Source organism: Ctenopharyngodon idella, chromosome 22, assembly GCF_019924925.1.
Source record: "Ctenopharyngodon idella isolate HZGC_01 chromosome 22, HZGC01, whole genome shotgun sequence".
Lineage (NCBI taxonomy): Eukaryota > Metazoa > Chordata > Actinopteri > Cypriniformes > Xenocyprididae > Ctenopharyngodon > Ctenopharyngodon idella.
Window position 1 is genome coordinate 19,575,024 of NC_067241.1, and position 26,565 is coordinate 19,601,588.

The window sequence follows — 26,565 nt, forward strand, 5'->3', positions numbered from 1 at the left end:
TAAAAAAAATAAATAAAATAATTTTTATATATACAGGGTGAATTCAGGTTGATTGGGACACTTTTTCCAATTCATCTCAATAGCAAAAAGTGTCCCACTCACCCTGAATCCACCCTATATATATATATATATAATGACATAAAAACAAAGTAAAACATAAAAATAAAATAAAAATGAAAGCGAAGATTTTTATGAGCTCTCTGTCTTGTTAGAATTCAAGTTGAAGTCATTTAAGAATCCCAAATCCACACCTGTTATCCAATGTGGACAAGTGGGAAGCCGGTTTCTCATACAGAATAAGGGTATGAACTAAAGGGACACCTTAGCCTCCCCCCTTTCCTCTTCACAAAAGTCTGGGGCCGGAGCAGAACAGCCTTGAGTATCAAAACTCCTCTTGTAAAGACAGAAACCCCAAAAGAGGACACACAGAAGAGTCTGAAAAAGCTCTAAGCTTAGCCATGAGACTGCCAACTGCTCTGTTAACAGCCTCTTAACAGGTGTTGGTCCAAGAACCATGTAATCCTATCAAGTTACGGAGTTAAAAAAAAAAAAAATTCAGTCAAACAGCAAACTCCTGAGCCCCCTTTTGCTCTCTCTTGTTCTCCCTCTCCGCTCGGTTTAGTGTGTAGGCTGTGACAGAACGCAACAGCTGGGCTTCAGATTTATCATGTACAGACTGTAATTATTGCTGCTGCTGCCTGCTACTGACCCAAGTGAATAGAATGTCACAGGCAAAAGCACACACAACCAGAGGATTCACGGCAGGGGAGGTTTCGAACGCAAGCACCCCTGTTTGCAGTCAATTACCAGAGAGGACAGGATATCAGCTCTGTGGCTCTCTAATGCAAACAATCTCTGAGGAAAAAAGGCAACAGCGAAGACGTTCATTTCCCTTGCTTATCATAGGGAGAATTGTCTTTCAGGGAGAAAAAAAAAAAAAAAAACAGCAAATAAGTGAATGTTTTTATGACTGATTAGACGAGGGGGAACTTGCTAATTCCGCATGATAAACTTCAAGAGATTAATGTTACATGCACACAGCGTAAAGATTTCACATAAGACCACCGGAAAAGCAATGCTCTAATCTTATCGTCCGCCCCACCCCATGTGACCTCTCTGTTTGGGTCTGAGATAAGGAGCTAAAGACTGCGAGCGCACAGACAAACCATCCATCAGCTCGGGCCAATCGGTCCCTTAACTGCAATCCAGCCGATGTTCTCCGCTCCTGCCAGACTAAAGGAACTCGTCAGAGTGGCTGAAGCCTGTAGCGTGCACTCAGCCGTCAAGAGCGGGTCGCGGTAGCCTCTCTAACAACCCTGCCTGAAACCTGCCTACAGGGTTGTTCACACCTTAAAGACCCCTGCCACATTTAAAAGGATTAGTCGCCACATTTTGTACCGGCTTAATCTTCCTTTCAGACGGCATAATAAGGGAGCGCCGATAAGCGGAGCATGCAAATTTCATTCGAGGCCATTGGAGCTCAAGCTTTCAGACAAACAGACTAAAGTCTTCCACACTGTGCTAATTGCTTCTTCATATTCTTCTTTTCCCCTCTTATATGCCGTATCAGCTGCCGCAGATTATTTGTCTCCCCCACTTTGCATGAAATTAGAATTTCATGTGGAAGATCATAAACGTGAAATGAAGCCATTCTGAGAGGCCCTACACATAGAGGTGGAAGACCATCTTTCCACAACTTTTGCAACCAGATGTGCCAAAACACGAAAACTCAATGTTTTGTCTGCACAGAGGGGGAGAAAACGGATCATGAAATTCTCAATCGTGTGGCACATTTGTTGCAAAAGGTGAGGTAGATGGCAGGAGATACTGCAGCAGCATTATGAGAGGCTTTTTTGCGAGATGCAAAACTTAAACCACAAGACCTGTGAAGCACCAATACCTTTAAAGTAATACCTTTTTTTCCTCTCTTTGCACAGTTCACTTTTGTTTTACTGAAAATAACAACACATCTCACCTGAACTCTATGTTTATAACTGGATTTGCTTACAGTCAGGGAAATTACGTTCTGGGAAATAATATCATTACTCAAATAATATTCCAGCTTATTCACAAAGACATACTACTGTGATATATTTGTTTACATTAATATGGGAAAATGTATCTAGTATTTTCCTATTTAAATAACTAAAATTTACTAATAATTTATATATTTAATATATGATCATTTATATAATTGTACAACAAAAACAGCATATTTTAAGAATATTATGGATATTTGTTATTAATCTATTATTCCACAACTTTTCTAGCACAGTATCAATTAGACCATTACTGTGTATAAGTGACAGAAAGGTTTTGAAGTTTTAATTAGGGTCTGGTGTCTGCATGAATGCACAGGAGGAGAGGAGAGGGGAAGGGAAGAGAGAACTCATAAGCATTACGTTCACATGCCTGGAGATTGATCCGTTCCTGTATTAGCCTCCGTTATCGTTTGCCCGACTGTGAGCTGGGGGACTGTTGGGGTATTAGGATGACAAAGTTCATGGAGTTTGATGGTGGGGGGCCGGGGACTGATCGGGAAACTCAAGCTAGACTCAGTCGCCCTCTCTCTGTCTTTGCTAGCCTTTCTTTTGTTTACAAGACAAACATGCATGAAATGCAAGTACATCTACTATAGTAGTTAAATCTTAATTGTACTGATTATCATAAATTATATTTATATAACAAGCTATAGCATTTATTTTAATTTTTGCAAATTAACTTGATGCATTTTGTGTAAAAAATACCATATGATATATATGAATACAAAATTTAAATAAATACAGCTACATGTAAATAATTACATTTTATGTCATATTTAAAACTAATGATAAAAAAGCCTACAAATTATATATATATAAAAAAAAGTCAGTTTCAAATGACTTATTCTGCACAAAACACATTTCAGATGTCCTTCTAAAAAAGAGCCCACCTTTCTTCTATGTGATTTGTGCGTGTCATCAATTATAGATTAGAATTTAAAGAATATGCATGAGTTGACATGGCAACACTGATCACCCCTTCACTAAAGAGCGCTCTTGCCTCTCTCAGCGGTCGGGTGTGCCGGGGGTCCCTCAGGAAAAATAAGCATAAAAGGGGTTAAATGTGATGCCTAGCATCCTCTCCCCCTTTAATGTCCCCCCTTCCAAATGTACTTCAAAACTCTGTTAATCTGCGGCACACAACATTCCCATTAGCATAGCCCAGCCCCCTCATAAAAATTCCAGCTAGTTTAATTAAAAAATGTAAATTTACTGTCATCCGAAGAGCTGCAGAATTAGGACAGCAACAGCCTTTTTTATTGCTTAAGACATCAAATTGATTTGGTCGTTGCTAAATTGTGATAAAGGTTATTGAGGGCTGCAGACCTTGGGTTGATTTTTCCTCCTCATTTGATCCTATTTTGCAGATGAGTGGTAAAGGTGCTCAAAGTGGACAGAGGCTAAAACTGTTTTCACTCGCAGAGGAGAAAAAAAAAAAGCTTGTGGAGTAATAAAATAACTCCAGTCATCTGAAGAGAGAGCACACAGCAAAATGACAATGATTTCAAAATCTCGGGTGTGTTTCATTTAGAATAAGAATAAAACAGAAAGCAAATTTTGATTCTGTTTCTGAAAAGTGAAAAGTTTCTGATAAATACGACATCCTAAAACTGAAGTCACTTCTGGATGCTCTTTAAAAACTTAATTTAATTCATCTTTCATCATTTATCTTTTTGAACAAACACTGTTCATTAGTGTCAAAAAAAAAAAGCTTTCTTGCCTGAGGGCAACAAGACATGAAGATATCACATCAAAAACTCACTAAAATTATCGATTGAATTTTCAGCTATGACAAAACCTACTTTTTAAAATTCACTGATGTATGTGTGTATTTATTTTCCAAGCTAAAAAAACAAATAGAGCGTGGTTATTGACTAGCTAAATATCCAGTCCTATTTCAAAACTAAAAAAAAAGAGTTTGGCAAAAAAAGAAAAAAAAAAGAAAAAAAAAAGATATATATATATTTTTTTAAATTAAATGATAAAATATCTATTTTTAAAATAAACATATGGCAGATACACACCACGATATATCATCAAAGAAGTGTCAAAGTGACGTCTAAAACTTTACCTAAACAGCATGAAGTAAAACACACCAAAAGCCAAACAAACAAGTGTGTGAAGAAACTATAATTCTGGCCTAAATTAAAACTATCAAAAAAAATGAATTTCCAGGAACACGATATGAGACTAAACTGAAATAGAAATTCAACAAACTCAAACCACACAACACAAACTAACTATGCTAGAACAACAGTTTTTAATATTAATTTTATAACAATATCTAAATCTCCCAAAACCAGATTATTTGCTGAGGAAATTAGGAAACCGGATGGGACTGTATGACTGATATCAATTTCATAATATTCCCTAAATGGAGGAACGAGGAAAAAAGGAGAGGGATATCATTTGTTCTGTGTGCCCTTACATGTGTCAAAACAATGTTACTACAGCATTTTGTTTATTCAGTCCCCTTGGCAACAAACCCCTAGGCCACACCAGTCACTTCACTGATATTTTTACATGTCTATGTATGTTTATGCCACATCGGTGCGTCCATAATATAATATCGGCATCGACAAAAAAATCCCCTGCACTCAGACAAACAGGACGGCTTTAATAAACACAGATATATGAGTTTCAAACATCGTTGAACGCCTGTAGGTAAGAGTGATATGCTGTGTCTAAATAACAGAGCAAATAAACTCGACCACTTCCAGGTTTAAAATGAAAGTAGTCTACTTAAATTCTTCCCCTCCTGAGAGGCATGAGTAAAGTGAGAAAAGAAAACACAGGACTCAGGGACAGAGTGATCGTATTAAACACTGCCATCTTCTCGGGGCTTGTCACACAGTTATAAATAAAGGTACAGTAAACTCACAGCGACAGTCCACGGCATTTAAAACAAGATCAACTTCCCTGTTCAGAGCATATTTTACATTAAAACACTCACCTATGGACTCTCTCTCACACACACACACATACAGAGAGGTTAGAGAAGAGGGTCACTTACCATATTCAGGGTAGTCGAAGTTAAATCCTGTCAAGCATGTAACTTTCATAATATTACTGAACTCTGTTTGAAAATCATCAGATGTAAGCTGGTCTGTGAGAAAAGCAAAACTAAAAGAAGTTGACAATAAACGCCTTTTTTGCTCTCAATCATGTACTAAACTCCTTGACATGTAATCTGTCAATAGTTTGTAGCAGAGATAATGCCGGCTGCCACGAGTGAGGTTGATTGGCAGCTTGGCTTGGCCCCTCCCTCCTGTGGTTTGACGGGGGGTAGGTGAGAGAATACAGAGCCGGCCCCTTCCTCGCCTGCTCCTCCTGCCTCTCTCTCTCTTTCTCTCTCTCTCTCTCTCTCTCTCTCGGTCTACGGTTCTGCTCCTGTACACACGCACACACACCAAGCAGTTGCCGATGTCTGAATAGGCAGATAGGAAATTACAGCAGTGGAGGAACCTGAGCACACTTTTTTCCTCCCCTTAGTGGGCTGGCCTTCCCATCTTTGGGCTCTTCTAGCCTTTCAAGTCTCTCGGGGAGGAGCCTTCCACGATTCCATGAAAATGAGGAGGGAGGGAAAACTCAAAGGCTCAGAGAAAATATCAAGCTCATTAGATATATCAGTCGGACATTTTTGCATGTGATTCTGATGATAACAGCACGCCGTTTTAAAATGAACAAAGTGTTCTGTTTTTTTTTTTTTTTGTTGTCGTTGTTGTTGTTAATCTCACATTGTGGGAAAGACCCTCGCTGATCTACTGTACATTTGACTATCGCAGTTCATTTTATGAGTGTTATTTACTGAAAACAGGAAGTTTGTGGAATATTGCAAAAAAAAAAAAAAAAAAGCATACCAGTGAAATTCATGTAATACGAGGGTGGTTACATAAAAAAAGAAGAGGATGGTATAAGTTACATTTTATTGCATATTTTAAGTTGTGTCATAAAAAAAAAAAAAAACCAGACATCAGTATTGAACAGCGCTCACATGGTGAAGTAACCTTATCCTCGGAACAGTTGGTTGTATATTACGAGGAAGGGAAAAAACCTACATGTCCCATCCCCCGTTCCCTTTTTCTCCCTCCCTTTTTCCCTCCTTCTCTTCTTCATTCATCTTTGCCTGCTCTCTATGTGCTTGTCCCCCTGATAAGGTATCAGTTTTCATTGTAATTTCAGGTGAAATGATAAACGGCAGCCGTTACCAGGTGACAATGAATACTTTATAAGACAAAGCCCTTATTTGCCTGGCAGTTTCTTCCGCTGTGGCATGCAAAAGCGCACCCGGACAGCATTTTTTCAGCATATTTTCTATCTAAACACGGTCAACTTTGGAAATATTTCCATTTGCAACTTGAACCGCAAATGATATGAGTAAACACCAGGCAGGAAGCACCAAGTTTTGGCCAAAACAAAATGAGCTTAATTTCTTGAAAGCACTCATAAATAGGACCAATGAAAAGGGGAAATGCATATTCTGAGTACTGTCTCATAACTGTGAGAAATGAGTCAATCCCAAGTTCCTGTTTGCTAACTGCTACATCTCATTTGTGAGCATAAAACAGGTTTTGGTTGATTTAGTGATTACACGGATGAGTCATAAAGCAACAATGGCAAAATGTTCCCACCTTAAACTCATTAATCCAGAAGGGAAGAGCCAGTCAGTCATCAAATATCTTCAAGACATTCCAGAGAAAACCCTAAACATCAAAATATCAGCAGATGCACCACGCCTATCGGCCTCTGCCAACTTCACAAAAGTTTTGCAACAAAACAGCATAATGCCACCTTTATGCACGGGACATTTTTGAATTAGTACAGCAACACGTGTCGAGCGCTTTCAAAGCGCTGACTGACACCGTAACAAGACGCGCACCGATCGAGCGGAACGCTTTGTACGGTAGGCAACGGCCAGTGGTCGCAGATCATTTTTCTTTTCGCTGCCATTTCTGTTTCTCGGAGAGGAGCTGAATGGCATTTGATGTGGCCCATTATGATGGTATGCTCAGGGCATGGGGGTGAACGGGGAGGGGGGACTGTGACATGGCAGGGCTGCATCCGTCAAAGGGATGCAGGGGCCAGACGTTTAGCTGCCCCTGACCGCGCACTCCAGGAGGGGCTGGTCTGATGGCCGCCCGCTCCAAGCACCTCGCTCCGCCGGGACAAAAGCCAGCGCCCAGTTGAAAGATGTGAATTGAGGGGCTTTTGTGCCTAGGGCCCGGGGCCATGCGGAGTGAGAAAACTGACCTTTGCTGGGAGTTAGATTGTGTTTGAACCCTCTCGCTGTCTCAGCCAGTGGGACGGCACAGACCGAGTGGACAACTGTGAGGTGGAGGGCGTCACAAAAAAAGAAAACAAAATAAAAAAGAGGGAGCATCATCACCACCGCCATCATCATCATCATCATCTCTCTGGCCTGAAAAAGAAGCTTTCCCACAGAGGTTTAAAATAGAGCTTTTTTCCCCTCTCAAATCTCAATTGTGAAATTGACAGGAAATTGAATATGACAAATCTGGAGTCTGCTGCAGTGGCTTGAAAAGAAGGCCTGAGAAAGCATTTGCCCTTGTATTGTTCTAGCGAAGCCTGTGATGTTGGATATTATTCCCCCTCACGTCTATTTGGATAGCATTATATATTTATTTTTCTGGGGGTGAATGTATTGCATACCAAAATGTGAGCGTATCTCCAAAAGGAGCGGTCAGAAGTTACTTATCATAAACTAATTGGCCGACTTGTGGCGGTGATCTTTATAATGAAAATATCTTTATTAAATTAGCCTATCGTCGTTTTGCAAACAAATGAAAATGTGCCTGGAAATAAAGGTTAAACATGTTCCTGTGATCTAAGGAGCAAAAAAAAAAAAAAAAAAGGTGCACATCTATCTGGTGGTAGGCTGAAATGTCCAGTTCACTTAAAAAACATTACTTAAAAGTACAAACATTTGTCTTGACGCAGCTTTCATCCCCTGCCTCCCATCATTACATTTCAGTATCTCTCCCGGATGCAGACAGTCATAATGTAATCTTCCTAATTTCGCTCTCTCGCAATCTGGTTTTAAAAGGGAATGAGAGAAAGGGCCACATTTCTGAAGGCCCTGACCATAATCATTTTAGACAGATAGCTTCTCCCATCGCAGATGAGCAAATATTTGTAAACTAGCTATCTAATGGAAAATTATAGTGAAATTAGAGCGAAATTCACGACAGAGAAATCTGATTACCTCTAATTTTATTATGCCATCTTAGCCCACACAGCATATTTTTGTAGAGTTTTTTTCCATAAATACCTATGCCAGGGGTCCCGGTAATCAAATAAAATTGAAATTCATCTCCCCATTAAATTCAATTAGATGCAATTTCAAAAGCCTATCAAAGATTTTAATTACTAAATTATAAAAGTCTCTAAAGCCAAATTGGGGAAGAAAAAAGTACATCCCTGCATTGGAGGGGGGCAGGAACGTAAATATAAATAAATAAATGCGACTCGAAATAAAACCAGCAGAGGAAATTGTCGATCCAAAAAAGATACCCGACGGAAAATAAAATTAACCGAGCAGAGGCCTTATTCAGCGGCTCTGGGTGGAAGAGTGACGTACGGCCAGGACGGAGGACTCCTGGACCAGAGGAAATGAACTTAGCTGAGGTACGCTCTGCTTCTAAACGTCTGCCCTCCGAGTTATTACGCCATAATTGACTAATTGACACCTTAATTTCATTTATGGGCTCCTGCATTGAGGAGTCAACCTCTGGGTATGGAGGTGGTCCAGGAAGAGAGCAGCGAGCCAGTATCCTGTGTGCAGGTGGATCCGAGCCCTGTTCTCCCCCCCTAGACGCCATGATCACGAGTACGATAATTAAATGGCAAAGAGAAACATATTGACTGAGCAAATGCTTGCAGAATACGCTAAAATCCTCCGTACCTGCTAACGATGACAGCTGTGGGGGTTCAGTCGTGCGTGCGCAACCAATATCCTTGCAACTTGCCTCATTGGGCATCAATTTGTTTCCCTGCGATAATTCTTTTTGCTGGAATACGTGATAAAGGCTGTTTTTCTAGGTGATGTGAAATGTGCCTTTTAAATTATGTTTACCCACTGAAAGCTCGGTATATCATAACACAAATTTATAAACAGTAAATTTGCATCGAACTTGCGGATGAATGGGTTTCATAATACGAAAGGGCTTACTCTTTTAAAGTGACATCAAACGCTGCTGCTACCTTTCCACAAAAGTGCTCACAATGGGACAGTAGAGGGGTCTCGGGTCACCTACTAGGCCCGTTTCCCAGCCACCCCCTACTCCACGCCAATGGGCGGCTAAAACAACAGCACAGCAGCCTGGGAGGACTACAAAGCTCTGTATGAAAGGACACCTGCTGTCTTTATTCACTTAACGCTCTTTAACTGCTCCCTGTGTTTGTTTAAAAGCCATATCCTAAAAAGACAACCTTCAGGCACTGGATTGGGCGATGATGAATTAGATAAATATTGGCATTAATTGTTGCTAGACAAACATCTTGCCGTCTGAGAGAGAGAGAGAGAGCGGGTGTGGGGGAGTGCGGCTTCTGGAAGACTCTGCCTGATGCCGAGCTGGGATCCGATAGAAGAGGCTCGGTAAATATTACTAAACTGAAACTTTAATCTGCTTTTTTTCCACACTCAAGCTGGCTGGGTATTAAAGCTAATCTTTTTTGTGTGTCATATGGTGGGAGATATGGATGGAGCTAATTTTTAGAGACAAATCTGATATTTGTCAACTGGTTGAAAAAACCTGGGGATTTTCCACTAATCCTCCCACGGATGTGAAGGCGCGTTAACAGCAAAATGCAGATGGTGTGGAGCTCCCAGCACCCAGTCCAGACCTGAGTTAGTCCTGGAACGACTAACTGCAACCTGTGCTAATACCCCGAGCGCCGCTCTCAGCTAGTTAGAAAAGCAGCTAGCTGCACTTTTCTCGCTGTTTATTCTCTATTATTCCCCCGCTGTTTGCCTGGCTACTTCCTCTGTAATTATTAAAAATTCAACACTGACCTAACTTTACAACTCTTTCTTTTTCTAATATGGAGACAAGGAAAAATTTTAATTTAAAATGTAGCATAAATCTTTAAGGAAGCCAACTACAAACCCACTGGGTAATTTTCTTGTTTACCTTTCCAAATGAAGCTCTTTCCTTTTCTCTGCGTACTTTACAGAAAAAAGAAAGTTGTTTCAGAGGCAGACCAAAATTTTGATTAAAGACTACAAAGCAAGAAGATGAGGAACATATTAAGAACCCATACAAGAAAAAAAAATCTGACCAAAATATATTTCAAATACACTGTAAAAAAAAAAATAAGTTTTTAACATAACATATATTTTTACATTGCTTCAACTCATCGAAATAAGTTAAGCAATTTTTTCTGTTTAAGCAAACTTTTTTTTATAAGTTATACAAGATTCAACTCATTTTTAAGTCAGTTTTATGTAATTTAAGTTAAAATGACTTAAACATTCAAGTTGAATGTACTTAAAAATTTAACGCAGCAACTTGTTTACAGTGTATATGCTAAATATATGAAGTAAATGGCAAATATATATATTTATGCAACTATATTTTAAAATCTATATGTATTATATTTTTGATTTTATAATTTGTAGTTACTAAAATATATATGTTTACATTTATGCACTTAGCATGTATGCATATAAAAATATCTCTATATTTGTTTTACGATATTCGGCATCTGTGTTTTTTTGTGTGTGGAGTTTTTTTTTGAATGTCCGTGCAGGGATTGGTTGCTGCAGAGAAAACGTCATTGGCTGAGCCTGCGGTTGCTCCGTTTTAAAAGGGCGGTGCTCTCGGAAGATGGCGAGCTCATTCCGGCGTGAGGAGCTCCGGATTCCTTCTCCCATCGGCAGATCCCGAACCACTTGTTTTTTGTAAACTGTTCCTGTTTTTGTTAAGTGATTTAACTAAGTTTCTGTTTATGCTTTAGGAGTGTAGGGGTGTCCTGCCATTTATTTTGACTTTGTTTGCGATTTGTTTATTTTAGGGAGTTAGGGATGTTGATTGTATTTTTGTTTCTTTTGTTAGGACATTTATTTATGTTTTATTTGTAAGTTATTTTGTTTGTTGCCTTTGGCCTTTTGACCCTGAAGCTATGGCTCCTTTATTTAATTTTCTTTATTCCACTTTAATAAATCATTTGTGGATCTTATTTTGATGTCTGTGGTGATCTGTCGGCTGTAGTCGGTTTCCTCATTTACCACCAAACTCATGTAAAATATATAAATATACATAAAATTATAGATAGATAGATAGATAGATAGATAGATAGATAGATAGATAAGAAATGGTATGTTTTGCTGTAATGGTGTACGGTGTGGCCATGTGTTTGTGCTCCAAACAGAAGAGGTTAAAATGCAGTTCACTAAAAAGGCAGTTCAGTATCGACATCATTGAAGCACTAGAAAGAACAATCTACAAATAGACGTGTTCAGGAGGAAATGAGCCTTTAATTCTCTATTTAAGGAACAGTGCCAACATGGCAGTTCACATAAAGAAAAGGCTTTTTAAGAAGTTAAACATTACCCTCCCTCAGATGAGAGGCCTCTTATGAGCAACTGTGTGAAAAAAGAAGAACAAAAATGATCATCATCTGCTGGACAGATAGATCTGAACTAGACAAGAAGCCTGTCACTCTACCAGGCAGACTATACTACTAGATTATACTACTTTTCTCAACTTACACAATGTTAATATTGTTTAAGTCGACCAAAACCAAGCAACCCAAGCCTTCACTTTGACCACGAACATGCATTACCAATCTCTAACCTTCAATATTTAAAAAGAAGCTGCATGGACAGGCACAAATGTTCTGCTAAACTTATTCATCTTCTTCCGTACACTTTGTCAGCGTGTTAGTGTTTTATTCAACAGTTTTATTTCATTGTATGGCATAGGTTAGCTTGTAATAGAATTACTTATTTGCTGCTTTGAAGAAACCCAACAAGTTGGATAAATCTAAATTTGAAAATAAAAGCGTGGTAGAGTTGATTTATGTAACACAAATGCTTGTTGAAAGTAGCAAGCACAGCTGACATCTATTGATCAGTCCTACTGTGAGCTAAGGAGCTGAAAAAAGTTTATATTATAGGCACAGTGAAATTCAGCATTTTTTTAACCTTCAGAGATGCTTTGCATTTGTCTGTAAAATAAATAAATATATAAATGCCGACAAGAGGGGGGCGAAAAAAATCACTAAAGCTCTTTTGGTGTAATTGGCTGAACAGCAAGGGCAGCAGAAAATTTACAGGCAGACGACAGTGTGAAGGGGACTCGGTCACTGCATGAAAGCAAGCCCTCAGCACTGGCTGCTCCACTCTAGCCTGGACTTTAGCCATTGGCTTGGCACTGACAACATCCAACGCTTGGTCACCTATACTAGACAGAAATCATTATAGACTAACAACATGCAGTCTGAATGGGTTTTAAAGGTACAGTTCACCCCCTCAAAAGTTAAAAAGTTACTGTCATTCCAAACCCACATTACTTTCTTTATCCGTGGAACAGACAAAAAACGCAAAACAAGCAGCACCATCAGAATTTACACTACCGGTCAAAAGTTTGGAAACATTACTATTTTTAATGTTTTTGAACGAAGTCTCTTATGCTCATTAAGGCTGCATTTATTTCATAATAAATACAGAAAAAACAATAATATTGTGAAATATTATTACAATTTAAAATGATGGTTTTCTATTTTAATATACTTTAAAATATTATTTATTTCTGTGATGCATCAGCATCATTACTCTAGTCTTCAGTGTCACATGATCCTTCAGAAATCATTCTAATATGCTGATTTGAGGCTCAGTTATCATCAATGTTGGAAACAGTTGTGCTGCTTAATATTTTTTTTGGAACCTGTGAAACTTTTTTCAGGATTCATTGATGAATAAAAGGTTAAAAAGAACAGCATTTATTCAAAATATAAATCTTTTCTAACAATATAAATCTTTGCTATCACTTTTTATCAATTTAACACATCCGTGCTGAATAAAAGTATTAATTTCTTTCAAAAAAAAAACAAAAAACATTTTTTTAAAGAAAAATAATTACTGACCCCAAACTTTTAAACGGTAGTGTATATTGTTACAAAAGATTTCTATTTTAAATAAATGCTAATATTTTTTAACTTTTTATTCATCAAAGAATCCTGAAAAAGTATCACAGGTTATAAAATAATATTAAGCAGCACAACTGTTTCCAACATTGATAATAAATCATCATATTATGTGACACTGAAGACTGGAGTAATGATGCTGAAAATTCAGCTTTGATCACAGAAATAAATTATATTTTAAAGTATATTAAAATAGAAAACCACAATATTACATAATTTCACAATATTATTGTTTTTTCTGTATTTATTATTAAATTAATGCAGCCTTAATGAGCATAAGAGACTTTGTTCAAAAACATTAAAAATAGTAATGTTTCCAAACTTTTGACTGGTAGTGTAAATAAATATATTCCAAGTCTTCTGAAACCATCTAATATACACTACTATATATATATATATATATATATATATATTTTTTTTTTTTTTTTTTTAAAGAAATTAATGCTTTTATTCATCAAGGATGCATTATATTAAAAAGAAAAAAATGTACCAGAGTTTCCAAAAAATATTAAGCACTGTTTTCAACATTGATACAAATAAGAAATGTTTCTTGAGAACCAAATCAGCATATCAGAATGATTTCTGACAGATCATGTGACACTGAAGACCAGAGTAATGATGAATGCTTTGAACAGTTATTTTAAACTGTAATAATATATCACAATATTACTGTTTCTATTGTATTTTTGATTAAATAACTGCAACCTTGGTGAGCATAAGAGACATGTTAAAAAATGTAAATATTAAAAACTTAAAACTCTTGAAACACTAGGGTTTTTTTTTTTTTTTTTTTTTTTACAATGCATGGAAAAAGGTGTTTATTAAAAACAACTTTTGAAAAAAAAAAAAAAAAAAACCTCAAACTGGTTTGGAAACACATGAGGGTGAGTAAATAATGACAGAATTTTCATTTTGGTGTGAGTTATCCAGTCAAATCCAGTCGAACTCTACTGGAGGTCAATAGTGGAAGTAAAGCTTTCATGGGCGGCCCAAAATTGGCCTGACTTGTGACAGTGGTGCCTCTTTCAACACCAGCCTTCTTGAGAGGATAGAGAGGATAACACTTAAAACCTTGCGGCTTTATCTCACCCGCTGATTTTCCATAAAATGCCAGGCCAGGGAACCAGGCCATGTGACCGCCATGTAGGTCAGGCAAACGGGGGTAGAGCGGTGGGTGGCGGTGGGGCTTGCAGAGGGAGGGAGTTTTCGATGGAACTGTTGAAAATAGCATGCAGTAAACAGATTAGATCAATAAGGATTGTTGCTATATCTGTCTTTGAATACTACCCAGAGAGAGGATAACAGAGGAAAAGAGAGATGGGGGGAGAAGAGAAAAAAAAAAAAAGACAGGAAGAGAGATGAACAGGCCGTTTTGTTTAAACAAAGTTATAAGGTCATAAAATGTTTGGGTGGAGCTAATCAAACAACCGTCTGCATGTGGAATACGCCTGAATTTAGCAAGTGTGAGAAATATGCGTATACGTATACTCGCCTAGCATGCTGTTAGTTTTGACCCGAGAGAACCTGAGACACAAGTGAAGAGTTTAAGCCCGCAATAGCTGACAGCTGGTTTGGGCAAAGCCAGGAAATACGACACTGTGTGTCAGTTGCTGAAAAAAATGTTGAAAATGGCAGCTCTCAGCTAAAACTTCAAATCTGAGGATGGGTTAGGAACATACAACACTAGTACGTTTGACAACGCGGTTAAAATGTATACGAAAACCGGAGCGGTGCCGACCGCTTTGCGCAATTTATCAGACGATAATTGATATTAATGTAGAAGGGGCCTGTCAGCCAGCACAGGCTGGAGTAATGAATAGGTTCCTCTAATGTACTCACTCCCAGACCCTTCAAAACTTCTCAATGTTTCATGTTTTTTTTTTTTTTTTTTTGTCCCGCAGCTTGTTCCTCTTTAAAAACCAGCACAAATGTAAGGGTTTGTGTGCAATTTGACAGACCAGCCCACAGGGAACACAATGAATAGTATGAGCAGTATGTTTTGGTTTGGTTGCTTACAGAAAAGGAAGCAGATCTATTGAATGGGCAATTGACACCCAGACTGGATTTTTCACTGTCAGAGTATAAAAATAACACTCATCGACTGGTTGACCTTGCTTGGTGAAATGGCCATATATTGAACATTTGTGTGAAACTACTGTATGACGTTCATTAAACGGACATCAGCGACGGTGGACCCAGGAGTGAGATGAGTCACAGCGGGATGTTTTTGTCTTATTAATTGACCTTGACCAATCGTTCACCCAAAACCTCCATTTTGTTTTGGAGTTTATGTTGCATGTAACTAACGTGAAATGGCCCCCGCGACCTAAAATTGAGATATCGGCAACGCTGTTCATCATCTGAGCGTTTTTTCTATAAATATGAGCATTCTGTGTTTTTGAACGTCAAACCCCAAGCAATCAAATCAAGACACTGTATCCCTGTTTGCAATAATTATTGATCATAAGTCTGCTCTGGCTGCTCATAAGAGTCCCTTTCAATTGATTTTTTTTTTCTCTCCTGCCTGAAAAAAAATATAATAGAGTTGGTATGAATTAAAGGCTGTTTTGCTTCAATTCATCTAAGCAACCAGACAATAATTTCATGTTACCAGGGAAACGTGATAACACAGACTCCTTGTTGCTAAACAATCAATTAATTTTATGCTTTGTACCGCTGTTTACTCTCCCATTAAAACCTGAAAAGTCAGTTTAGCTTTTTGCAGCGCTCCAGTTTTCAGGGTTTTGTTGAATAAATCCTGAAATACAAAAGAGAGTGAGAGAGAAGCCAGGTGGCTGTGAGTAGAGCTGCTCCACACACAGACGTGGCCTTTTGTTGGGATGCTGAAATTCAACAAACCATGCCCCATCACAAATAGAAGCTGTGTTTTTGTTGAAAGGATGTTTTTATGTCAGTATTCTTTTAATGAGGGGGCATGACAAAGCATTGACTTTTATCCATTTTAATCAAAAGCATTAGCCTGCCATTATAGTGAACAGATACCGTTCCTCGTCATATGCGTTCGTTTTACAAGTATGACATGTTTTGTTCAGGGATGTTTACAGTCTTTATAGCTTTATCATAATGTAAATATAAAATTTTTCTGGGATCAAATATAAAAATATATATATATATGCGGTTTGAGTAAAGAGATCTGTATTCTGATTAAAAAAAAAATCACCATTTACTCACACTCATGTCATTCAAAACCTGTATGATGTTTTAGCAGAATGTTCATGCTGTTTTTACCATAAATATAATTTATGATTTCATATGTAATTAAAGTCACTGGTGGACAGGGGTTGTCAAGGTCAAAAACGACATAAAAGCACCACAGTGTGAGGAAAATACAAACATTTAAGTCATCTAACATTTAATCATCTATTACTTCACTTATATATCCAAATATATCATGTCATGGAACATTAGGTTTAAAATTAATGATGCTAAACATCATTGGATCTAATGTGATTCCCAACTGATCACAATATGCCAAAATTTAAATATGTGTATATTCAAATTACATAAATGAGAATTGAGAACTATGGCAGAGGGGAAGATTTTCAGTGAATAACAAATTACATTTTAGTCTGTTTTTCTCACAAAGCGAGACATAAAATGACGTAACACATAAAGTATGAGCAAAACCTGATTTCACCAAGTACAAAATGTTCCAAGATTGACATATTTGTTGATACTGGAACAACATTCCAATCAACCAATCAGATTTGAGAGACAAGTTTACAGTTTATGTCAAGTTTAGTCTTACAACCAGGGTTAGGTGCTTCTACATCAGTGGCTATGTTTACATGCGCAACTTTTGCTTCAATCAGAATTAATTCATTCCGATTGATGAATCCGAAAGTAGTGTTTACATGAACGCTAAATAAAGTGACCGGGTTGATGTGCACGTTTATATGTCACAAGCTTCAAAACAGAATTTAGTTTTTGTTATGCGCACATTGCATGAATATACAGAGATTCCTGCTGTTTGCACATACTATTCTATTGTTTTAAAGAGCAGACTTAATATTTATCCATTTCAGGTCCTGTTTAGGAGATGACGAACACATGAACCGTTGTGCCGTGCTGCTCATCAGTAAAAACACCCGTTCCCGCATCCAAAATAAAGTTTCTGTGGATGAGAGTTAGAAGTGAGGACTGATGGGAGGTAGTTTTACTCCACTTCACAGACAATGTGTGGTAAGAGAATTTTAGAATAACACAACAGTCATTTATGACATTTTTTTTTTTTTCTTTTTTAACAACAGCTACAACTTGTTGTCATATGTAATTACGCCTTTTCTACATCATTGCACGTGCGCAGTCCTTTCCAGTTTCGGTTTTTAATCTGATCAAGTATGCTCATCGTATGTATATGTTTTACAAGTGTGACTTGTTTTGTGCAGGGATGTTTACAGTCTTTATAGCTTTATCATACTGTAAATATATGTGGCCTCTCGATCGGATTAGAAAAGGAATAAATCACCCCTTCCAAATCCAATCGAAACTGTATTCGGATCGAGTTCAGTCGGATCGATTAAGGTGTTTACACGAAGGCTTTTCAGTCCGATTGAGCCGTCAATCCGATTACTAACGGATTATTTGGTTGCATGTAAATGTAGCCAGTGTTATTCACCTATCATTTCCCTATGATTTTAGGGATAACTTATGGGTAGGGTTAGGTTTAGCAGTAGGGATATCATTAGGACTACATTTTCAGACAGGAATGTTGTTCCTGGATCAACAAAATATGTTGACGTCTGACTTTGTAAAATCAGGACGTGATAAAGTATGACATCAGAGGACTTTAAAAAAAACAAATGAGTCATTTGAAAGACTTTTTTGATACATTTATGGTGCTTTTTTTGTCATTTTTGGAGCTTGACAGGACTTGGTCACCATCCTCTTTCATTGTATGGAAAGCAGCATTGTGAACCGTGTGAATGGAAAGAAAAGAAAAAAACATAAAGATGAGTAAATGATGAAAGAATTTTTATTTTTGACTGAAAAATCTTTCAAATATTCCTTGGGGTGTGACGCTAATGCGACGATGTACGTGTTTGAGTGCCTTGTTGAGACAATCTACAAGAAAATGAACTTAATAAACATCCCTCTAAATGCTGACAGGCAAATGTAAAGAGGGTAAAGGGATTAAACGATGTGGCCCAGCAATTGCAAAGTAAACAGAAGGCTAATCTTGCCTTTAAAGCCAGTATCTCCTGACCCCTAAGACTTCAAACCAGCACTAAGAGAAAAACACTACAGGAGTCTTTTCAGGTGAGCGGGTGGCCGGGCCGTACACCCACACCAACACAAACACAAATTTTCATATCAATAGACATCCACTGTCTCTTTTTCAACATAGGAAGCTCCTCATTATAATAACGCACCAATGATTGATATATGCATCAATGAAATATATATATATATATATACATATATATATATATATATATATACATATATATATATATATATATATATATATATATATATATATATACATATATATATATACATACATATATATATACATACATATATATATATATATATATATATATATATACATACATATATATATATATATATATATATATACATATATATATATATACATATATATATATATATATATTGGTGCGTATATTTATTTATTTAAAAAGGGAAATGGACATTAATCAACATTCAAATGAGTTAGCCAAAAGGCTATGTGTATATGCATTTATATAAAACCCTTTATTAATAAAAAGCCATCTCCATGATGTAATTGCAATATAACGCCCAACTATGCTCTACTATAATGTTAAATTAAATATTAAATTTCCTCCTCATATGTGCTGACATATATCATTATCATCAAGATAAGAGGGATCTTAAGGAAAAATGGTTTAGTTGAGCCGAGCAGGCTCGAGTTTTAAAGACTGCGCGGTTCAAAGTGTCAACTGTCGGGCACGTAAAAAGACATAACCCTTCAGAAGAGCGTCAAAGTTTCTCAAAGCCTGCCGGTCCAGGGTATCTGTTTGATTGAAAATAATACGCCGTTCCATCTTTCAAAGATGTACTTTTCCTAAAGCATCGTTGATTGCCCTGTGTCCATTACTAGGAGAGATTATGATAATATTCCACATTGTGCTCTGTGTGATGCAGGGGAAATTCAATACTCAAAAGGTTAATGCAATCAATTAGGATGACAAAGGGGTAAAGTAAAACCCTCCTGCTCGCTGAGAAAGGAGCAGGGACGGAGAAGGAGAAAAAGGTATTGAAAGCTTGAATAGATCTGCCAGGAGAGAAGAGGCACTCCAAATATGTGAGAAAGAGGTGAAAACGAGTGTTGTCTATTCTATATGAGTTCTTCAAAGCGCCCGCTGTCCTTGTGTTACACAAATGCAGACACACACACACACAAGACAGATAAAGATTAAAGAGGAGCTCTCGCTAACACTCAATAGCTACATCCTTTTCCTAACACATATCACAATATCCACATTATTTCAAAAGCAGAACAAGAACACTATTAAATCAAAGCCTATCGCAAAAAGAAGTTGGTTAAGTTATAAATGATAAAACAATAGATATATACTGGTAAAAAATTAGAAGCGAAGTATTTGCATGTGTGCACTTGACTTCACAGATCCACTAGAAATCATCTTGAGACCTGTTGGTTAAAAGTAATTACAAAAATGGCTATATATTACACTTCCCTAAGCTTTCTCTGGCTTTCAACTTTCATGTTTTGGGTTTAATATTTCAATTTCATCTGCACAGAGCAGTCACAGCTTGAATATTAACAATAATAAAACTGCGCTGAAATTAAAAAGACAATCCCTTCTCTTCAAGAGGGAGACAATGGCCTTTATTATTTAGATAGATGCTACACCGCTGCACAACACAAAGGATTCCCATCATTGCAGATAAATGGATAAAGTTAGATAGCAGTATTGAGCTGTACAACTATTGTGATAATCCATATTACCTTTTCAGTCTTCAGCACAGTCTATCAGGGAGAGACAGTGATAATTACATCTTAGCAACCGTCTGTTCTGATAAAAAAGGCACAGAGTGGCACTCCTCTATTGAGAGACACTGCAATGCCTAATTTCCCACCCAGTGCAGAGAAATTACATAAAGGGAGACGGCTGTAATCCACCACATCCGGGAAGAAGCAAACTTAAACCACACCTGTTTACGCCAGGCCCAAATGCAACAGATGAATTTCTGCACAATGATGCTCCCTGTCACTATATCTGTTTGCATTCGTTACGCTTTTCTGGAAAACCCTGATTGACATAAGGATTTGCGAAGAGGCAAATTTCCAGGAATTTTTCTCAAGGAGATCTCTCTGTTCCAAAATCTAGCAAGCTGCAGCTATACAACGTTGCAAATGTGCTCTCGGCATGAAGGCTGTTTCAGGTGACTTAAAGTGAAAATTATGTTGTTCGGTTTCATCCTTTAATTCAAAATATCTTCTGTTTTGAAGATAAAAAGTCATAGGTTTGGAAGAACATGAAGGTGAGTAAATGATGACAGAATTTTCATTTTTGGGTGGAGTATTCCTTTAATTATGCTGGCTCATAATGTACCTCATATTTACCAAAATCTAAAGCAGCATTGCATGTAGCCTTTGCAGAGACCCAGAATGCATTGCGAAGTTAAAAAAACAAAACAATTTTATTTATCTTTACTTTTTTGTATAAACAATTTTGTTAACTGGCCATGGTGGATGAATCAAGAAAATTTACTGGCGAATAATTATTTGATAACTATTCAATAATTAATTACAAATAATAAATAAATTAAAATTTATAATAGTCTTAATATAATAGTTCGATTAAAGCAAGCTACCAGCCTGACGATAAGTCACTTTTTGCCTATTTTGCATTTGGCATGTGTTAACTTTGGACTGAGCTATCTAGCATGAGAGGTAACCAAGGCCTTTCGTCGACATGCTAAGAAATTTCGCTTTTTATAAGCGCAACTGCTGTAATTTGACCTACATCACATTTCCCTGTCGCACCATTTTGGGGGCCAGTGGACGTACCACTGAGACAAAAAGCCCAATAGGCTTTGAAGATTCAAGGCTTATGAAAGGCAAGAGACCACATTCTCAAAAGATGTGGTGGCCCGGAGGCCCCGGTTCAAAAGAAAAACAATTACTTTGAGCGCGAGGGGAACGCGATGCTCCTGTCTTGGCTTCCTGCGGCCTAAGTGGCGGCCGGGTGTTGGGGGGGTCGAGTGGGCGATTTGAGGAGGTGGCGGATTTGATGGATGGGCTAGAGGGAAAGTCTATTCACATGGAGATGTTACATCATAAATATTTACACAGGGCTGCCGTTTCCATGTAGCCTCTTCTTGTTTTGACACACTGGAAAAAAATTCAAAGGCCAAAAAAATCAAGGAGAAAATGAGAAAAAGTAAATAGAGGATGGCATACAATAGAGATGATGGCTTTTTTGTTATTGCAGTTTGGACTGATATACCAAAAAAAAACAAGTAAGTCTGACTAAGTAACTTGCTAACTCAGCAGATACATGCTCTCTTTAGCCATATAAAAGAGGGTTTAATATATCAATGTCTGTAATTACCTAAATAAGAGAGAATAGTCTCCGCAATCTGTCTTTGCACTACATTTGACCCAAGTGATCTCTGAAAACAGCCCAGTTTGGCGGTCTAGCGAGAGGGAGCCTGCTTTTTGTTGTCTTAAAAACAGCTCATCCAATTCTTCACAGCAAGCGCAATTAAATGCCTTCCAACTCCCTGCAGAAGGACTGAACCAACAAAAACAAATTTGGCAGTTTAATTTTCTTCCCACTGTTTGAGAGGGAATCCATTCTGGGAGGCTTCTGCGCTGCACCCGCCTGGTCTCTGGGAGCTTTTCGGGAAGGGAAAAGGCATGCAAGGCCCCATGTTGGAGCCAGTTTGGCTGATTAGCCGAATTAAATATATCAAAACCCAATTAAGCTAACTATACTCCAGCCATTCAGTTTGCAATGAGGAGAGAATTGGGTCATGATGCTGGCTTGGCACACTGTCCTAGGTCTGAATGCAAAGAGGGACTACTAAAGCATCTGGCTTATTAGGCCGAGATGCAGAAAAACATCTCTTTAACTTGATAGCAGGCCTGGGTATGATGGTATACACCATGCAACGGTAGTAATTCATCAATGGATTTTCTTTTACTGTTTAAATCTATGGCGCAAAATGCTACAGGAGTTTCCAGTATAGACAGCTTCGTTGATTGAAACGAGTGTGATTTTGTGTTGAAGCGACAACTGGTTAAAGGGTTAGTTCACCCAAAAATGAAAATTCTGTCATTAATTACTCACCCTCATGTCGTTCCACATCCGTAAGACCTTCGTTCATCTTCAGAACACAAATTAAGATCTTTTTGATGAAGTCTGAGAGCTTTCTGTCCCTGCATAGAGATCTAATGCAACTACCACTACCACTTACCACAAGGTCCAGAAAGGTAGTAAAGACATCATTAAAGTACTCCATGTGACTCTAGTGGTTTAACCTCAATTTTATGAAGCGACGCGAGTGCTTTGTTTGCGCAAAAAAACATAATTTGCCAATTTACTATATATAATATTGATCTGCAATGCGCATTCACGAGAACTTCACGACGCATGCGTGTTGTGTTCAGACCCGTATGTCAACTCAACGCACATGCGTTTTGTGTTCACGCGAGAGCTGACATTGTTGCATGAACATGCTTTGGATAATATTATTTTGTAAATAAAGCACTCACATCGCTTCATAAAATTGAGTTTAAGCCACTTTAAGCCGCTGGAGTAATGATGTCTTTCCTACCTTTCTGGACCTTGGAGTGGCAGTTGGGTTGGATCTCTATGGAGGGACAAAAACCTCTCAGACTTCATCAAAAATATCCTAATTTGTGTTCTGAAGATGAACGAAGGTGTGGAACGACATGAGGGTGAGTAATTAATGACATTATTTTCATTTTTGGGTGAACTAACCCTTTAACTAGTACAACTAGTATATTGCTTTGAACTTGGCACTTCCAGTCATTTTTAAGTATTTTATTATAAGTGTTACATAATATGAACCTGTTTTTGCACTGAACATTTTTTTTGTTATGAATAATTTTATACTTTACTTGGTTTGCGTCCATCAACTAAAAATCTAATTAGAAGAAGACATGGTTATGTAATACATAAAACACTTTGTGGTTTAATTTTAATTTATTAAATTAATGAATTTATTCATTTTAATTTATTACATTTCTGAAATATTTCAATAAAAATTATAAATGGTTAAATAATAAAAATCGCGATATTAACCTTTACTCTGACTCTTACCACCAACCCCTACCTGACAGCAAAGGCAAACACTGTTATCTAAGGAGAAAAATGAGATTTAAAAGGCTCTAAAGAACAAAGATGTTCGAATAGGAGAACATCTCATCCACATATCGCCTGACACAAAGAGCATGATCTGTGTTGTTCTCTCTCCATTCCCTGCCCAGCCATGCATGACTGCCGGTGGCTGCCGAGACATTGTTTAGACATAGTTTGCCCGTGATTGATGCTACAAGTGTGTATTTCGCCCTGCGCTGAAAGACACTGGCAGGACAAAGGGGTGTTGGTTTCTCTGAACCGCGGATCATGGTCAGGCCAGAACCCCCTGGACATGAGGATGACCCCGAGACTGACACAAGACAACGCACAACATCACTCCTCTCCGCTGAGATTGCTGCTGACTCAGGAGCCACGGGCAAAGCCATGGAAAACACTGTCATTCATCCAGGGGAGCAAATCCTTATGCTCTTAACTTTGTCCGTAAACTTCCATGAGCTGTATTAATCATGCATGGCATCTTATGCTTATTGAGATGGCAGCTGCCAAGCAGTAAATATGATGATAATGGAAAACCGCATGCTAAGCTGCATGCACATTTAACAAACACTGCAAAGTTGGAGCAAGTTAGTTAGATAAAGAAGCCTAAAGAAGGAAAATAAACATTTTGCCAGCATTTAATCACTCACTGTATGACTTTCTTTATTCTGTGAAATACAAAAGGAGAAGAATGCAGAAGTGTTCTGGCTGTGGATGTGAATGGGGAGCTTTCAAGTTTCCAAAGGACGCAAAGCACAATATAAATATAATTAAAGTATCATAAAAGTGTCCATATTATTCATACACTATATTTTATTATTATTATTATTCATAATCTTTCTTTCCAGTGATCTTACAAACTCTGCAACTGGATTATTGAAACATCAGCCAGATTTGAGAAAGGATTCAACTGATTCATTGTAGAGATTTGACTCATAAGAACTATTTGTTCAAAAATGAATGAGGAAAAAAGTATCAAAAAAAGTGGTCCATAGAACTCTGTACACTATATTCCAATATTTAAGCATTATGTATATATTTCAAATCATGTGTTCCACAATAATATTACGCTGCACAACTGTTTGTAACATTTATAATAATAAGAAATGTTTTTGAGCATTAAATCAGGGTAACACTTTATTTTACAGCACTACAGTGTAGTAATAACAGTAAATTATGCATAATTACAAGTAACTAACCCTAAACCAAACCCTAACCCTAACTGTAACTCTATAGTAAGTACATGTAGTTAATTAATAGTACTCAGTACTTATTTGAGTAATTACAATGTAACTACGGCACTGTAAAAAAAAAAAAAAAGTGTAACCTAAATCAGCATTTTAGAATGATTTCTGACTGGAGTAATGGCTGCTAAAAATTCAATTTTGCCATCACAGAAATAAATTTCATTTTAAATATATATTAAAATACAAAACACTTATTTTAGTATACAGTTTTATGGTCGTCGAATACTTTTAATGACTTTTTTTGAATACTTTTTTTGAGTGTGTGTGTCATTTTTGAGCCTGACAGCCCTAGATCCCTTTCACTTTATTTATATAGAAAAGAACATATGATATTAATTTTCAGCATTTCTCCTTTTATGTTACACAGAATGCACAAAATGATTACATTTTTGGGGTAAAATATCCATTTTAACCTGTAGGAGGAAAAAATGTACAAGTCTGTTGCTATAAATCTTTGAATAAATGAAAACATGGCAATAATCTGTGTGTTTTTTTGGGGGGGGGGGGGGGGGGTGGTTAACACGATTAAACATGAACCATCACGCATGCTTCCCTTACCTCTCTCTCTCTCTCTCTCTCTCTCTCTCTCTCTCTCTCTCTCTGATGGAAAAAGTCACTTCACTCACAGGCTTACTTCATCTGCAAGACAGAGAGAAAAAAACACTTTAGAGTAAATAGAATCCAAACATCTATTTATCAGTCATTACATAAAACACTCCATTAATACCCCCATATCCACACAGAGCGTATATTGGCTGAGTTGTTTAAATGTGAAGATTTGTCATCCCCCTTAGCATTCTGGGTGCAGAAACTCAGTGCTGACTGAACAAAAGGCTCTCAAACAGCCCCCGTCGCGACCCATTGCGTACACACAGAATGCTACTGTATGGTGTCGCAGTTGGTGGGGACTGACAGGTGACAGAAACCCACCAGAAACCCCCCTTTCATTACTCATCTCAGCCCAGGAGAGCAGGTGTGCCATCAGTTAGCCAGTTTTTCACAAATATTCTAACGCGGCTTGCCGATGATAATTTACTTAGAATCAGTAATCCTAAAATCTGATTGAGGGAGGATTTTATTAGCCACTATGACCTTGGCCGGCGTGCATTAACCAAGGCCAGCACAACACTCATATTACAGTGGGCAGTAAAGCCAAGCCAACTGTGACCACTTTCTTCTGATTCCTCTGTAAGCAAACATCCATGATGAGATGTCTGGTGATATATGTGGTTTGAACAGCAGAGCCTAACTGAGCGTGGATGAGAGAGAGAGATAAGTATTGTTTAACGCTATGAGATGAGCACACAGCAGAGTAATTCTTAGTTATTCCAACTTCACACACAGAAATGTGTTGAATTTGAACTGTGTAACATAACTGTATCACTCTAATGTTTGTTTAAACGTGATGTGCCACTAGGGACACCAACTGATTTAACTAGCTTTAATTTAATAATTATTGTTCAAACAGGTTTCCAAAACATACCGATAGCTCTGCCTCAAACTACACATCAAAATACACATTTAAAATTCACAGGCCCAAAATATTGATGACTCGTTCTGCACTACACAGATTTATGTCCAATCAGATGCTTTTTAATAAGAAAACTCCGCCCCCTAACACCATCTGCAACCAACTAACACGTCGCAAATCATGGTTTATTGTTGAGTGATATTGGAATGACATTGAAAAGGCCCACCCAAACTTCCTGTTTCAACATGGTTATGTTAACATGTCAAGCAATTTCATGG

The 26,565-nt window shown here is 37.6% G+C and overlaps 1 protein-coding gene and 1 long non-coding RNA gene across 7 annotated transcripts in view; both read right to left on the bottom strand.

The window, feature by feature from the left end:
• The window catches only part of casz1 (castor zinc finger 1), an 88,689-nt gene extending 74,271 nt beyond the window's left edge, over positions 1-14,418 (bottom strand). For 2 of the 6 annotated variants that reach the window (XM_051879861.1, XM_051879866.1), the window contains exon 1: positions 14,298-14,416. In XM_051879861.1, coding sequence (XP_051735821.1) covers positions 14,298-14,340 — 43 coding nt within the window. In that variant the 5' untranslated portion in view covers positions 14,341-14,416. Of the gene's footprint in view, positions 1-5,055; positions 6,187-14,297 lie in introns of those variants that run through there. The other 4 variants (XM_051879859.1, XM_051879867.1, XM_051879865.1 and 1 more) reach the window with 4 other exon arrangements.
• A 10,917-nt stretch (positions 14,419-25,335) lies between these two features.
• LOC127504827 (uncharacterized) overlaps positions 25,336-26,565 on the bottom strand; it is a 102,663-nt gene continuing 101,433 nt past the window's right edge. The window contains exon 4 of the long non-coding RNA XR_007927456.1: positions 25,336-25,455. This is a non-coding gene — a long non-coding RNA (uncharacterized LOC127504827). The remainder of the gene's footprint in view (positions 25,456-26,565) is intronic.